We start from the raw sequence: 16288 nt of genomic DNA, 5'->3' as shown, positions 1-16288 counted from the left end.
TTGATCTAATTGGAATTGTTACTGATTGACAAATAAGTCATCCTTATCTCGTTTTTATAAACAGTACTACAGTAAGTTTACTTTTTTTTTTTTCTTTTTTCTTTTTTTTTTTTTTTTTTTTTTTTTTTTTTTTTTTTTTTTTTTGGTGTGTGTGTGTGAGGCAGGGTCTTCCTATAAAGTCCTGGCAGTCATTATATAAGCCAGACTGGCCTTAAATTCATAGAAATCCTCCTGCCTTTGCTGTGATGAAAGGCATGTGCCACCATGCCCGTCTTACATTTACTATTTTTATATGTGTGCAAGTGCAACTAAAGAAGAGATATCTTGAAATGGAATTGCTCTCTAGGATACAGATGACATGTATACAATTTTTATGAGTTGCTAGATAAATAGCCACTTTGTCTATTTATATGAATTTATATATATCACCATATCAAAACTGCCAGAAAAGACCATGGCTCTGAATGTTAGGATTTGCCAAGTTGAGGTAACTGTTTAGCACTAACAACTCAGTCAACATGGTCAAATGATATGAGTAGGCGTTCAAGTGAAGAAGATGCGCACACTTCTCAAACACAAAAAGATACCAGCAACATTAGTTACTAAGAGAAGGCAACTTTAAAAATCCCAGGGAGATGCCACCCGCACTAGTGTTAGCCAGAATAGCTACAATAAATAAGACAACGGGAAGTGTAGCCAGGGATATGGGGAAGCTGGAATCTTCATATGCAGAGTCATGGAAAACAGCTTGACAGTCCCTCAAAGGGTTAAACACGCATTGCCGTAAGACACAGAAATATGCTGTTGAATGCATATTGAGAGGAATGACAATGTCTGTCCATGCAAAACTGTTCTTAAAGCTCTATACCAGCATTTTCATGAGAGTCAAATTAGATAATAACAGCATCTGCAACCTGATCAAGTGGCAGCCACTGTGTTCAGTGGTGGAACCTGTGAGAATTGACTCAGTGGCTTATCTGTTTCTTTCATGACTTAACACTAACACTCTGAAGAGAGAGAGAACGGATGAGCTCCCTGCTACGCCTCGAATATGCCATGTGGACACACCACAGTGAGGAGCTTTGCTGTCATTGGTTCGATTTTTAATACAAATCTTAACTCACATTGCTTCCATATAGTATTGTCTCCCAAGGATTACATGATTTAGGGGATAGTGTGTGTGTGTGTGTGTGTGTGTGTGTGTGTGTGTGTGTGTGTGTGTGTTTAGGGCCTCGTGCATGCTAAGGAAGCATCCTTTACACACAAGGAAGCTGATGCAGAAAGGTGAAGTAATTTTCAGATTACCCAACTAACTTTTGAAATCAGTGTGACTCCAGAGTCACACTCTTAGCCACTAAGTGACATCCTACAGTGATTGACCCTTTCCTTCGTATGCCTTGCTTTCTCTGCAGGGGTCCAGATTTTATGGAAATGAACTCAAGAAGGAGAAGCAAGTCAATCAACGGATTGAAAACATGATGCAGCAAAAGGCGCAAATTACCAGCCAGCAACTAAGGAAGGCCCAGCTACAGGTACTTGTTCAGTTGCTGGGGAAGTTGGTGGAACAGGAATTAACAACAGAAGCAGCACCATCCCTCATAACTGCAGACGGTGAGGTAGAAGTGGTCATTGCATTGCTACGCATGCTAACTCAGCCTTGCCCTGCACCTTCCCTGTGCAGACGAGGGACTGGAGTCTTAGTTACCTGCCTGGCTTCAAAGGACAGACAGTTGGCAGGAGCAGGATCTGACCATCCCACAGCATATGTTGTTTTATTGTGTGTGCTTTGCAGCTAGACAAGGCTGTAAGACAAATATGGCTGATTTGAGGGGGGAGGAACTGGGTGAGGATTCCTATAACTTTTTATATTAGAGTGACAGTTTTTTAGTATAATAAAAAGTTATTGGGGTTGAGGATTTAGCTCAGTGGTAGAGCCCGGGTTCGGTCCCCAGCTCCGAAAAAAGAAAGGAAAAAAAAAGTTATACTACAAATTAAATACCAAATGTACATAAGTTTTTTTTTTTTTTTTTTGAATGAAATGATTTCTAAACACCGAGAGGTTTTGTGTTCTCCAGAAATTGAGGCGGGTGAGAGATAATTCAAAGTTCTCTTAGCTACTAAAAGTTATTTCAATGGAAAAATTTGGAAGGAACCAGGGTTCAGGGGACCCTATGGGAGACTGACAGCTCAAGGCAATCATGTTTCTGCTGTTCAGACTAAAGCTGTGGATGAGTTCATTCTCTATTAAAATCCGACTCAGTGTTAACAAAGGACTGGATACAGGGAAACGCTCTTTACAGATGGGGAGGTCGACATAGAAAGCAAAGTAACTCATGTAACCCAGAGCTTAGCATACTAAGAAAATTGTCATGGATATAGCATGCTACAGAAAAAGATCTTACATAGAGTTCAGAGATCATGCACTTTCTTTTCTGAACTGTATCATTTTAATTTGTTGAGTATTATTTTAATTTGTTGTTGGTAGTGGTGGTGGTGGTAGGTATTTTGTTTTTTTATTGTTTGTGTGTTTGTATGTGACAGGATCTCACACTCTAGCCCTAGCTGGCTTCAGACTCCTGATGATCCTCTTGCTTCATCAACCTCCAGGGTCCTTAGATCACAGGTGTGAGGGACCCAACCCAGGTACAAGATAATTTTTAAGTGGCTGCTTTTCTCACAAAAGATGACCCGAGTGTTGACTCAGTCACCATTTTTGACACTTCACCGCATTCCACTGTGTAGAGATACCCCAACGCTTACATTACCCAACCTCAGTTCCAGTCTTGTATATGTACCTCTGTGACGATAGTCTTCTATCTCTGCACTCTGGTATAGTTATTTTCATCAAAAATTATATTGATTTACATTTTGATGTGTAAGTGTTGCTTTCCTCAAGTGCTCCTTTAAAACCAGACTTCATCCATTTTGTTTCTTTCCACGCTTGTTTAAACTGCCTTTTACTGAGTCAGAGAAGAAACTCTCCTCTCATTATGAGATGTGTTCTTTTATTCGGTTTGTTATGAGGCAGGTTAAGTGGGTGGCATAAGAACCCACAGTAACAGTTTCTTCTTACTTGATAAGAAGAAATCACTTGTTACATTACTGTTCCTGTGTAGAGAGGAACAGACGTACATTCACCTAAGGTAGGTATGGCTGACAAACAGAAGAAACAAGCCCATAAAAACCTGGGCTGGTGAGCCAGCGAGGGAGAAAGAGTGGGGTCACCTATGGGAAGGTGAGTGACTTGTGGTCCAGCAGGGGCGATGGCCTGTGCTGCGTAGATGGAATCCCTCCCTCCTTCAGCTAACCCCCTTTGTTGTTCTCACCTCCCATGACCCTGAGTAGCTGGGCAGGAGTTCATACAGATGGGGAACGGAGTGCACATGGAGTGAGTGCTGTGGTCTAGAGTGAGGTCCAGCTACCTCTTCTCTGCTCTTCCTGGGAGGGGATGTCAGTAGGGTGGATCTTGAGAGGGTCTCTTACCTGTAGTCATAGTTGTTCTGATTTCAGGATACTATTAGGTACGCCATGCCTACAGTTCCATAGCATCCTTGGCTCTGATTACCATAGTAATTTCTGACACAAATTTTTCTTAAATCACACTGTTCTATTATCTCCTGGTCATAATTACTGGTCTGACAAAAATAATCCGTATTCCATTTCTTGGTGAGGAAGATGGGGGTGGGGGCTTGGATTAAAACCAAATAATTTGCTGTTAAACAGGCGAGAAAGAAGTCGTAAACAATATTTATGCTCACGTCCTTTTGGCAGCAACTCAAGTTACAGGGCCACACATGGCTGCAAGAGAAGCTATAAAATACGCTCTCTAGCTGGGCGTCCGTCTGCCCAGCCTGTTCTTTTTAGTGGAAAGAATGGAGAGATATATTTGGAGGTTCAACTAACAGTCCAATGCTTACTCCTTCCATATTAGAGTTTATTGTCAATTTCTCTTCATTTATGAGATCTTAGGTATTAAGGTTTTCAGGCTTCTATGTACCCTGAATGTGTTCTCAATACATCTATAATTTTGATCACATACTTTAGAACTTACCTAGTCAAACCCAGTGCTGTTCTTTTTAAGATGTTTGTTTTAGGTTCACAGAAAAACTACACAGAAAGTAAAGCTCTCCCTGCCCTCCCACAGGCTAGCCTCAGCCAAGTGTTCTCTCCCATGGGCTAGCCTCAGCCAAGCGTTCTCTCCCAGAAGTGCACTACACTTGTTGTAATTAACGAGCCTACTATGGCATATTTTCATCATGCAAAATCAAAAACTTATTACCAAAGTTTTATGCTTTAAAGTTGCAGACAAGCTCATAGTGCTACACATTTACCATTACAACATTGGTAACCCCATTACAAAGTCCTTTGTGGTCTATTTCTCCATCCTTGTCTCCTACTCATCTCTGGTCTGCACTGATCTATTCACCCTGTCCTAGGTGTCACCCTGGCCAGCATTGGAGCCACACAGTACACACGCAGCCTTTTCAGGCTTCTTTGACTTACACTCCAGTGACTTTGTGTTGTTTCTGGCTCGATAGCTCACTGTTGTCATGCGCTGTATGTTCTTCTTTATCCAGATGTCTAACAGTGTCCATTTCCCTACTGCAGAGCACTGTGCTGACTTCCAAGTCCTGCCAGTTGTGAGTAAGCTGCTCATAGACGCCCATGCTCTCATTTACGTATAGGCATACGTCTTCAACTCCACTCAGTAAATGCAAAGGAATATAATTTGCTGGGCCATGTGATTAGAAAAAAGTTCACTTTTTATAAGAAACTGCCAAACTATCTTCCAAGATGACCACGACGTTTGACATTCTCACTGTGAAGGCTGAGGGCCCCATTGCTATTTGTTCTCCGTTCAGACCACCCTGAGATGTTCAGGACAATGGTATTACATCATTTTACCCTGCATGTCCTCACTGGGAAGAGTAAGGGGTCGCATTTCGTATGCTTAGATGTCATGTAGAAATCTCTGGTGAGGAGTCTGTTAAGGCCTTACGCTTAGTTTTAAATCAGATCATGGGGTTTTATTTTGCTTTTTATTGAATTTGAAGCATCCCTTGTGTATTTTGGATATCAGTCACATACTGGCTCTGGTTTTGCAAATATTTTCTTCTAGTTTAACTTATCTTTTGACTGACTCCCTTAATAGTAACTTTCACTGAGCAGACATACAAAATGTTTCAGTTAAAGTGTGAAGGATTTTTTTTCCAAGTTTAAACAATTGTGTTCTGTTGAAAACAATGTTGTCTTTAAATTGCCTTTATTCTGTAAACAGTTTGCTTTTGGGCTGCTGAGTTTTGTTGATCTGTAATCTACACGTACGTTTGCTAGAAGCTTTACAGGCACAGAGGAACATAGCTGGTGTGTTGCTCTGACTTTGAGGGTTCGTACGGATTTTTGCAGTTTAAGCTGCTGATGACCTGAAAGAACAGAAAGTGCTTTTCATTGAGCAGCAGAATCTCAGATTTGGTTCCAGTTGGGTTGAGTGTTTTATGGGAGCCTCGATGGCATCTCTCAGAACAGGAGTGGTAGGAAATGTGTTTTATGTTGATTATTTAATCGTTTCATTTGTCGAGCTTCCTCTAAAAGAAGCTGTGTATAGGGGAGGAGGCTGAGGAAGTTCCAAGGAGACAAGAAGGTCTCAGAGAACAGAGATATTTTCATAGGAAATGTTTCTATTTTGGACTCCCATTTTCCACATGCTAGATCTTATTCTGTGTGACGTGATAGTGTAAATGCCTGCTAGTCGGACTGAGGGAAGAAGTTTGCATGCAGAAGCTGGGCCGTCCATTTGGACCCTCCTTGAATATTCTCCACTGGACTCCACTCTCATACACTCCTGGAAGGCACAGTCGCCTGACTGTTGTCATAAAGTGTCTTCTAATGAGCTCATAAACTGAGTAAGCAAGCATCCGAATTCGTTACGTGAAGTCTGCACAGCCAATCAGTGCATTCCGGCCATTTCAACAGCTGCCTCTACTAACTTGGACCATCTCAGTAGACTTTATGGAGAAACTAAGTCAAAATAAAAAGTAGTATTTCCAAATATTGTCCTAAATGTAGTAGAAATTGATGATTTTAAAAACAGAAATTACATTAGCATAGAGTGTAGATATAAACTATAAGACTAAGGAGTTGGGAATTTAGCTCAGTGGTAGAGCGCTTGCCTAGCAAGCACAGGGCCCTGGGTTCGGTCCCCAGCTCCGAAAAAAAGAAAGAAAAAAAAAAAAAAAAGACTAGAGTTGGTCTGAATTTGTTCAGCATTAAAGACTATTCAGTCTGTTAGCCACATGTGGTAGTCACACCTCTCACCCCAGCACTCAGGAGGCAGGTGGGTCTCTGTGACTTCTAGGCCAGCCTGGTCTACATAGTAGGTTTAGAACAGCCAGGACTACACAAAGAGTCTCCAAAACAAACAACAGCAATGACAAAGACAAAAAAAGAAAAAGAAAAACAAACAAAAAAAGCCAAAGCCTGTGTTAGAGAGGATCATAAGACAATGAAAGAGTAGCCTGTTTTCAAGTCCAGCTCTCCCATTTGTCAGCTCTATGACTCAGAACAAATTTCTTAATCTTTGTAAACTTTCATTTTCTCATTCATCAGACTAATAATTGTAATCTCAGAATTATTTTGACTAGTGAGTTTATATGGGAAGCACTTAGCATATTACATGACATACTCATTAACTGTCCCTAATACCTTAAAACGAGGGGTAGTCAGCAAGCCCTTGCCTTATCTCTCTCCAAGAACACTTACAAGCATCTCTTCATTCCTTCAACAACCTTTGTCATTAGCTTATTATCAATAAGGATCTAAGAGAGGGCTAATGTAACCATGGTCATGTGCCTAATGAGAGGCATTGCTGAGACACAGAGGAAAGTCCCTATTTTTAACCCCAGTGACACACAAGTTCCCAGAAGTAACAGGAGGAAGAAGGTAGACGTTACAACCCGAGTAGCCTGTGAAAGGCCTTCAGGGGAAAGTGTGATAAATGAGGTATGAATGGGAGCTAAAGGGAGAGAAACGTTGGAAGCTGAGACACTGCATCTGGGAGAACAGAAAGCATTCAGACAGGACGGGTGGGTGACTAACGAGGGGTTGTAAAGGAAGAGGGAAAGGATGAGTCACACTGTGAGGCTTCCTCTGGGCAGCTGCGCGCTTGCACTAAGTACAAGAGAGAACTTCACAGAGAGGCTGTCCCAGCGTTAATCATGAGTGAGGAGTTTTCCCTCCTGGTTTGCTTTCTACTCATCTTTTGCTTCCCTATATTATTCCAAGCCAAAATATTTCAGATGCCACTCCCTTATTCTTACCTCATTCATATTTTAGGCATGTTGTAATTATTATAGCTTATCTAATACAATAAGGGCCACATGGAAACAAGAAAAAAAGAGAACATTGGTTCTCTGGCACAAAGACAAAGCTGCACCTGAGTATCATGGGAAGTTTGAGTTGACCGATGAGAGGTGTGGCAGAACTCAGACAGGTATTCTAGATACGGGCAGTCCAAGAAGGCAGAGTCCCTCAGGTCAGTGAGAGTGGCAGACCCAGCAGGAGATAGGCCTTCTGTACACTGTCAGTGCCTGCTACAGGCAGATGGAATTCGGAGGCCTTGTTTCTAAGAGAAGAATTGCAATTTTAATCTCCAGCTAGTGGGTGGCGAGTGTGTCTGCTCTAGGGAAGACCATGAAACAAGTATTCTGTAAATGAGGGCAAGGCTGAAGACAGCATGGGCCTGGGAGGTGGGCAGGCACAGCCTACCTTCGTGGCTCTCCACGCGACACAGTTGCTTTCATGTAAGAGCTCACTGGTTTCTCTCAACTCGGTTGCAGTGTTTTGCCTCTGTCGATCCTTTCAGTAGCAGGTTATGTTCTGCTTGTGCTGTGCTTGTTCTACAGCTACTGTCTGTTGTGATTTACGTTATGATGTAGAATGCAAACCAGGAGGGAAAACTCCTCACGCTCACCATTAACGCTGGGACAGTCTCTTCCGTGAAGTTCTCTCTTGTACTTGGTGCAAGCGTGCAGCTGCCCAGAGGAAGCCTCACAGTGTGACTCATCCCTTCCCTCTTCCTTCACTATCTCTTGTTAGATCTTATAGGTTGTTAAAATTAACACTGTCCCCAGTCACCCTTTGCAGGGTAAGCTGGAAACCCACATTTAAAGCATGAGTGCAGGCAGCCCCTACAAACAGGGTATGAGCATGTTTGCCATGTAAACTTTTCTTGACTCACCTATTTTGTCTATATTCATTTCTTTTTTTGCTGTTCAATCCGATCGTTTTTCTGTGAAGAGGCAAAAAGTTTTTAAAGATTACAATTCTGCATTGTTATAGATTTGTATAGAATAACAATTTCTGACATTAGCTCTTGTCCTGCCTAGTTTTATGTCAACCTAACACCAGCTAGAATCAGGGAAGAGAGACTCTGACCTGAGAGAACGCCTCCATAAGATCAAGCTATAGACAAGCCTGGAGGGCATTTCCTTAGTTAGCGATTGGCATGGGAGGGCCCAGCCCATTGTGGGTGGTGCCACTCCTCGGCTGGTGTCCTGGGTTCTAAGGAACCAAGCAGGCTGAGCAAGCCATGAGAAGCAAGCCAGTAAGCAGCACCCTCCATGGCCTCTGTCGGTCTTTGCCTCCAGGTCCCTGCCCTGTGTGAGTTCCAGTCCCGACTGCTCTCAATGATGCTGGAGCTGAGTGAAATAAACCCTGCTGCCCCAAGCTTCCTCCCTTCCTGAAGTTTCAGCACCGCAATAGAAACCTTAACCAGGACGGCCCTGAGAGGGAGTTTTGCAGCAGGAATATCTATAGTACTTCAGCGTGTTCACTTGTCTAACACGGCATTACATCACACACAGAGGTGTAATCTCTTATGTGCATCTCCTTTGTTCTGTTTTAAGACAGTAACACTTTGAGTCAAATGGGAATTGTTTAATTTGCCTAAATAGAAACTTTCAGTTATAATGAGTTTCTTCAAGTTAGTTCAGCAGTAGCATCGTTTGATGTGGGTGACTGGGATAGCTCACTTATCTGTTAAACACTCGGCAAGTCCCTGCTATATTTCCTGGAAGAATAGAAAGAATCGCCAGGAAGTTCCATTTAAACATAGGCTGTCAGTCTGGGTAGAGGGCTCAGCGGGGAAAGCCCTTGCTGTGTAAGCATGAGGATCTGAGTTTGGACCCCCAACACCATGTGAAAGTCAGGTATGGCATCATGTGTGTAGCCCCAGTACTGGGTGGGGAGACGGGGGGGGGGGGGGCGGTTCCAGGAGCTCAGTGGCCAGCACAACCAAAGCAACAGGCGCCAAGTTCACTGAGAAATCCTGTTTCAAAGTACAAGGGGGAGAGCAACAGAGGAAGAGACCCAGGGCACTGCAGCCCAAGCACCCATGCATAGGTAAGCATCACGCTTACACATACACACAAACTCAAAGATAATGACTAGGAATAGGCTCTCTGTGTGAAAAATAAAAGCAGCTACTAACCTTACTAATAAACAACAATAAATTACATACCCCTGGATAAAAGAAAATATATACCTACTAGGTAAGTAGGTGGATGGATGGATAGATGAGCAGATTGGCAGATAGAAAGATACCTTCTGAATTAAGATTAATGATTAATGATGTTTTGATATCATATTGTCTAAAAGTATGTTTTAAAAATTAGGTTGACAGATTTGCGATGGAATTAGAACGGAACCGGAATTTGAACAACACCATAGTTCACGTGGACATGGATGCTTTCTATGCGGCCGTAGAAATGAGGGACAACCCGGAACTGAAGGAGAAGCCCATCGCTGTAGGATCCATGAGCATGCTGGTAAGTAGGTGAAAACCAAAAGCAAAGGGAATGTCATAGGATGCTCAGCTAAGCCTGCGGGCTGAGGCTTGCCGGTTTGTGGAGTACTTCTTCGTGGTTCCAGGTGGCTTACGTACGCTCAGCTACTGAATCCTGCCACTACAACTGGTCACACTCATTTTCGTTTCCACTTAGGAACAACGACAATGGAAACAAAAAGCAAAACAAAACAAAACAAAAAAAATCAGAGAGAAAATGGGTGACTGTGCCAAAGTTCCAAACCCAGTAAAACCGCAAAGTAGCATTGCATTCTTCCACTGCAAATCAAGTTTTCAGACGTGTTCTAGAGAGAGTGGAAGAAAAGGCAAGGGAAATATTTGTTTTGAAGGTTTGCAAACTGGCTTGCAGACCAAGTCTGGCCTGTCCTCACGTTTTGTAAAGAGACCGTGTTAGGACAAATGACGATGGCACTTACTATTACTGTCACCTCAAAGAACACAGCTGGACAGAGTTAATAATTGCTAACAGCACATCTGCAAAACCCCCAGTGAGTACGCGCCTCGGAGCTTCACAGAGGCGTGGCCAGCCCCTGCTTTACACCATAGCTTGTTGATATATTTACAGTAGTTAATGTTTCCACAATTCAGAGTCATTTGTCTTGTCACCACTAAGATGTCTTTCTTTTGGCTCTCCTAAATCAGAGCGAGGGGACAGGAGACTTGCCCGTGGCTGAAGACACATTCATTAATCGGAGGCGCCCATCTCTATACAGCCTCAGCACTCTGGTGCAACACATCTCCTCTGAAAGTGGCAGCTAGGACAGATGGGCATTTGTATCACAAAAATGCTAGAGAAACAAGGAGAGTTGCTCCCTGTGGCAGACTCCTTCCAACGCCGTAGTTAGCTATAAACCTAGGTCCTCCAATTACTTCGTTATGTATCTGTAATGTATCATGAGCATGCAGGGGACTAACGATCTGGTCCAAAAGCAATGTTTGTTAAAATGTATTTCCCTTTCCTATAAACCACCGATGAAATCTGAAAGAAAGGCAATAAAGCATATATGTATATGTGCATACTTACACACATGTTCTATACATATATGTGTATGTGCATACTTACACACATGTTCTGTACATATATATGTACATGTACATGCTTACACACATGTTCTGTATATATGTATATGTGCACACTTACACACATGTTCTGTCCATATATATGTGCATACTTACATACATGTTCTGTACATATATGTATATGTGCATACTTAAACACATGTATTGTACATATATATGTGCATAATCACACATGTTCTGTACATATATGTATATGTGCATACTTACACACATGTATTGTACATATATGTATATGTGCATACTTACACACATGTTCTACACATATATGTGTATATATGTGTTTGTACATGTACATGTACATATATGTGTTTGAGCTAAACTTGGTGCTTTTGAAACCCACCTAAAAATTAAAACTTCAAGTTCAAAATTGCTGAACTAATAGTTTTTATTTAGTAGACTCATAAAAGCTTGTGTGTGAGCAGGAGTGCTACATGTCTGATTCTTCAGTCTGCTACTCATAGGATGCTTTGGTGAATTTCGGGGCTTTTTGAAATTTTCTGAGTTGACACTGAGAATCAGCACTTGGACCTCATAGCAGCATCCAGGGCTGCATAAGCAATGCTTCTTTTTTCATAGACAGCTCTGTTCAGCCTCCTAATTCTTCAGTTTATGTGAAGAGCAGTAGAGGTGAGTTTTCTGTCATCTGGGATCTGAGAAGTCCAAGATGGACTCACTCAGGCCTGGCACATCTGCAGTGCTGATTAGAATGGCTTCCACCTCACACTTCCTTGTCTCCAGGTGAAGCCCATCACTGAGTACTGTGATTTACCCTTTAACGTGTTCTATGTACTTTGCAGTAGTTGCAGAGCCATAAGCTTCCCAAGTGGAAGCTGCCGCTCTCAGGACGAAGGCTGCAGGGCCCACAGCACCATCCCTTCCTCATTGTTGTAGGAGGCTGGGCAGGAACTACGCTCCACCTCCTGAGAAGAGTTAAGTGAAGGTGTAAACCCAAGATGTGAGGCACTCGACCTTGTAAAACTTTGCTTCTTCATTAGATCCAGCTTCCATATCAGTGTCAGAGGATTTACTTAGAATTAATAAGCTGTTGCTTTATGTATCTAAGAGTTTTGCCTGCACCTATGTCTATACAATTAACTGCTTCTGGTGGCTGGGGGCTCCTGAAGCCAGAAGAGAGCACTGGGTCTCCTGGAAATGGAGCAGCCATGGTTATGGGCCGTGGTGTGGGTTCGTGGTGTGGGAACTGAACCTAGACTCTGTTCACGAGCAGCCGGTTCTTACTGGAGTCCGGAGCCATCTCGCTGGCCTCAAGACTGATTTATTTAAAGCACTGCTTGGCCTTTCTAGCGCCATCTGCACTTTCTCTTCCAGAGCACTGGGTAAGGATCAGAATAGTTTGGAGTTCTGTCAAGAGGTTTTTTTAATGGATTTTCAAAATGATTAAAGGAAATCTGATTTTTTTTTTCTGAAATAATTCCTTCATTTGATAGATGTGGCCTGCATTTTCTCTAGCACTCACTAAGATTCCAAACAAAGGCTCCATTCATTATTAAACTTTGCTGTAAATGATATTGCGGTCCTGCACTTTGACCAGGACCACTGGCAAACACCATCATGAGCAGGATTTACTAAACACTCTCATTTTTTTGATTCTCATACTTTTTTTTTTTTTTTTTTTGGTTCTTTTTTTCAGAGCTGGGGACTGAACCCAGGGCCTTGCGCTTCCTAGGTAAGCGCTCTACCACTGAGCTAAATCCCCAGCCCCGATTCTCATACTTTTAAATCTCATTTCCTAGCCAAAGTGTTTTTGGGGAAAAAAAAAAATCAAGCCTTAAAAAAAAAAAAGAAAAACTCAATTTTAAAGTCCTTTTTTAATTTTTTAAGCACTTCGTTTTAGAGACATAATATTGTTGATCAGATTTTAGGCCTTTAATTGTTCTGATAAAAAAAATATTTTCAGATAGGACAAATGTATACTACTGATTGAGCGTGTCTAACCCAAAACATACGAAATACATTTTTAAAGATTTTGACTTTGGGGCCTTCACCTACATGCACATGGATACACATGAACACGTGTACATATATGTACACAAGCACAAAAAGGTTTTGGGTTTTGGAACATTTTTTATTTCAGACTTCCCAATCAAGGATGGTTAACTAGAAAAAAAACCTATATAAATATTCCCAAATATAAAAACTTAAATATGAAATGCTTCCAGTCCCAAACAGTTTAAACAGAGACCGTCTTCCTGCATTATATTATACTCATACTTGCTATCCGTGTTACCTCACATAATACGTGTGCTATTGGTCTTTTCCTATCACTTCATAACCATTCCATTTTATTTACTATTAGCTCCATATTGGTTCCACTACCATCCAGGCCTAGGTATATACTATATTACATATATGTATATAATATATGTGTATATATAATATATGCAGTATATATTAAAACCGTTGAAGCTTAATTAAATTATTTAAAGCCATTATTTGCTGTCCCTGGGTGACCTTGAACCTCAAACCAGTCGTTCTCCTGCTTTAGACTCCTAATGGCTGGAATTACAGCTATCCACCCCCACATCCACTTTGAAGAGTTTTTCACTGTTCAGTCCTGCTTATTACCTGATATCATGCCATAAATTTAGAAGTAACAGTGAGACAGGGTCACGGTTTTCAAGAAAGTCAAGATGTGGTTCAAGACAGCAGCTTATAAAAGAAATGCCCTTGAATTGAGAATGCATATCAGTAATGTGTTTCTTATGAATGCCCCAATCGATGTGTCCACTTAGGGTTGTTTATTTTTCCCTCTGCGGTCCATTTTCTTTCAGGCTACTTCAAATTACCACGCAAGGAGGTTTGGGGTTCGCGCAGCCATGCCAGGATTTATTGCCAAGAGACTCTGCCCACAACTTATTATAGTGCCCCCAAACTTTGACAAGTATAGAGCTGTGAGTAAGGAGGTAAGGATGTCTCACCCCTACCCTTTTATGCCTTTCTGTCACCTGGGCAACTCCATATGCCTCAGCCTGTCAGGGATTGGTCGGCCTATCTATAGTGAATGGGTATGGTTTGCAGACCACACCGCCCTGTTTCCTGTTGGTCTCACCTACAGTGCATGGTGAGCTGGGAATAGTTTGCAGAACACACCGTTGTTTCCTTTTGGTCTTACCATAGTGAATGTCAAGCTGTGTACAATATGCAGAAACCACCCTGTCTGTCTCCCGACCGTTTGTCTTCCGTGTATTTTTCATCTACTCTCAATCTGTCAAACCTCTATAATCCCTCAAAATTTTGCATAGCCTTAATAATTATAACAACATTAATTTTCAATATTTTTCTCCATGTATAAATTTTTTCTAGAACAGTCTAATATTTCTAATATATAGAACCTTTATGTTCACCATTAATAACTTCAATCTATTCTAAATAAATTTTTAATTGTTATTTTTTGTTGCTTGTTTGGAACAAGCCTGGAACTCACTGTGTAGCTCAGACTAAGCTTAGCTCTTGAGTGCTAGGGTTGCAGGCATGAGTCCCCACGCCCGTCTCTGCTTCTAAACAAAACTCACTTAGCTGCTTAGTGGCTTTGCTTGCTTCGTAGTCTTCCCAGCTATGTGACCATGTAATGCCCAGTAGACCTTCAGAAAAGGGGATGCTCCCGTACTTTGAAAAGAGTAAAGTATCGAGATTTATTTACTCAGGAAAACTCTGAACTGTCCATGTGAAAAGGTATCATTCTTCTATTTTCATTAAAACTGATCTATCATACAGAGTGGAGACTGAATCCCTGAGTTAAAATCAAAGAGTGCACCACTTTTAGATTGCTCTTATAAAATGGCAGTGGTCACAGACTACTGTGTGAGCGTGACCTGTAATCCTGTTCTGTGGAGGCCAGCTTCAACTACTTAGTCATTATGGGCCAGCCTGAGCTCTATGAAATTGTATCAAAGAAGAATAGAAGATGTGGAGAAGGAGGAGGTGGAGAAGGAGGAGGAAGAGGAGGAGGGGGAGGAGGGAGAGGAGGAGGGGGAGGAAGAAGAGGAGGAGGAGGAGGGGGAAGAGGAGGAGGGGGAGGAAGAAGAGGAGGAGGAGGGGGAAGAGGAGGAGGGGGAGGAGGGAGAGGAGGATGAAGAATCTGTCTGTCTTGATATAAAGATATATTTTTATTAATTTTTAATTACACACACACACACATATATATATATATGTGTGTGTGTGTGTGCCTTTTTGTGGTAGGCATACGTGTGCAGATGTCTATGACATCAGTAAATTTCCTGGAGTTAGACTGAGAGGTGGCTGTGAGACACCTGGATGGGGGCTGGGAGCCGAGCTCTGGATCTCTGGGAGAGCAGTGTGTGCTCTTAATTGCTGGGCCATCTCTGCAGCCCTGGCACGGTACTCACTACCATTTAGACATGCAAGGGAGCTTCAAATCCACTTTTTTTTTTTTCTTTTTTGGAGCTGGGGACCGAACCCAGGGCCTTGCGCTTGCTAGGCAAGCGCTCTACCACTGAGCTAAATCCCCAACCCAAATCCACTTATTTTTATTCTACTCATTTTCCCTAGAAATATCATCCCTATATTAAGACAGTTTTATTCACTTGAAACAGTTTGTTAAATCCATTGCTTTATGCTTACTTCTGAAAACGTGGCAGGCAAAAGGAGCATACCTTTGATAGTTGTTTGTTCTGTATTTATAATTAAAATAAATACTCTATTAAGTACAGGCTTTGGTAATTTAAAAAATCATAAAAAGATTTTGGAAGAAAGCTCTTGAATCCTACACAGTAAAATTTCTGATGGTATAACTATGGTGCTAAATGATTTTCAGTTATCTGTCAATGTCATCTGATTATTTGTGTAAGTTAGAAAAACATCTTCAAATTTGAGCAGTATCTATCTAGTTAATATACCAAGTAAGTTTTACCTGTATTGAAACATTAATGTTCCTGGCCTGGGTAGTGAGTTTAAGGATCGTCCATTTCTGTTTTGTCCAAACATCAGGATAACTTTTCTGTTCTTAGAGCTAAGTGCTTGGTGTTTCCGGGAACAGTCTATTTTAGTTCTTGTGGCAGTGCCCCATAAACAGGCACTGAGAGGTCTGAGCGACATCTCCAGGGAGCATCTCAGTCAGTCAAAAAGGCTTGCAGGTACAAACCTTCCAGAATGTCGCTTTCTCTAGAAAGATACTGTTTGCATCTGTTACAGACTGGTTTCCTCTACCAGAACAAAGCTATTTAAGACACTCTGAATAAGAGTATGCTAGTTCACATCACTATTTTCTAAATTTGCCCTTCGTTGTTCATGACTGTGTTCAGATAGAACAGTTTTTTATATAAAACAAAAAGTTTTCTAGAGATAGGACAGCTTTTCAATGTTAGA

At 41.7% G+C, this 16288-nt stretch overlaps 1 protein-coding gene across 2 annotated transcripts in view; it reads left to right on the top strand.

The window, feature by feature from the left end:
* Positions 1–16288, top strand: part of Polk (DNA polymerase kappa) — a 60130-nt gene that overhangs the window by 21436 nt on the left and 22406 nt on the right. For both annotated transcript variants that reach the window (XM_039101672.2, NM_138516.1), the window contains 3 exon segments: positions 1413–1532; positions 9672–9824; positions 13735–13866. In XM_039101672.2, the coding sequence (XP_038957600.1) occupies positions 1413–1532; positions 9672–9824; positions 13735–13866 (405 nt within the window).

This window comes from Rattus norvegicus, chromosome 2 (genome assembly GCF_036323735.1).
Source record: "Rattus norvegicus strain BN/NHsdMcwi chromosome 2, GRCr8, whole genome shotgun sequence".
In the NCBI taxonomy this organism is placed as follows: Eukaryota; Metazoa; Chordata; class Mammalia; order Rodentia; family Muridae; genus Rattus; species Rattus norvegicus.
The sequence above is the reverse complement of the archived record's forward strand: the minus strand, read 5'-3'. Positions and strand labels throughout refer to the sequence as shown.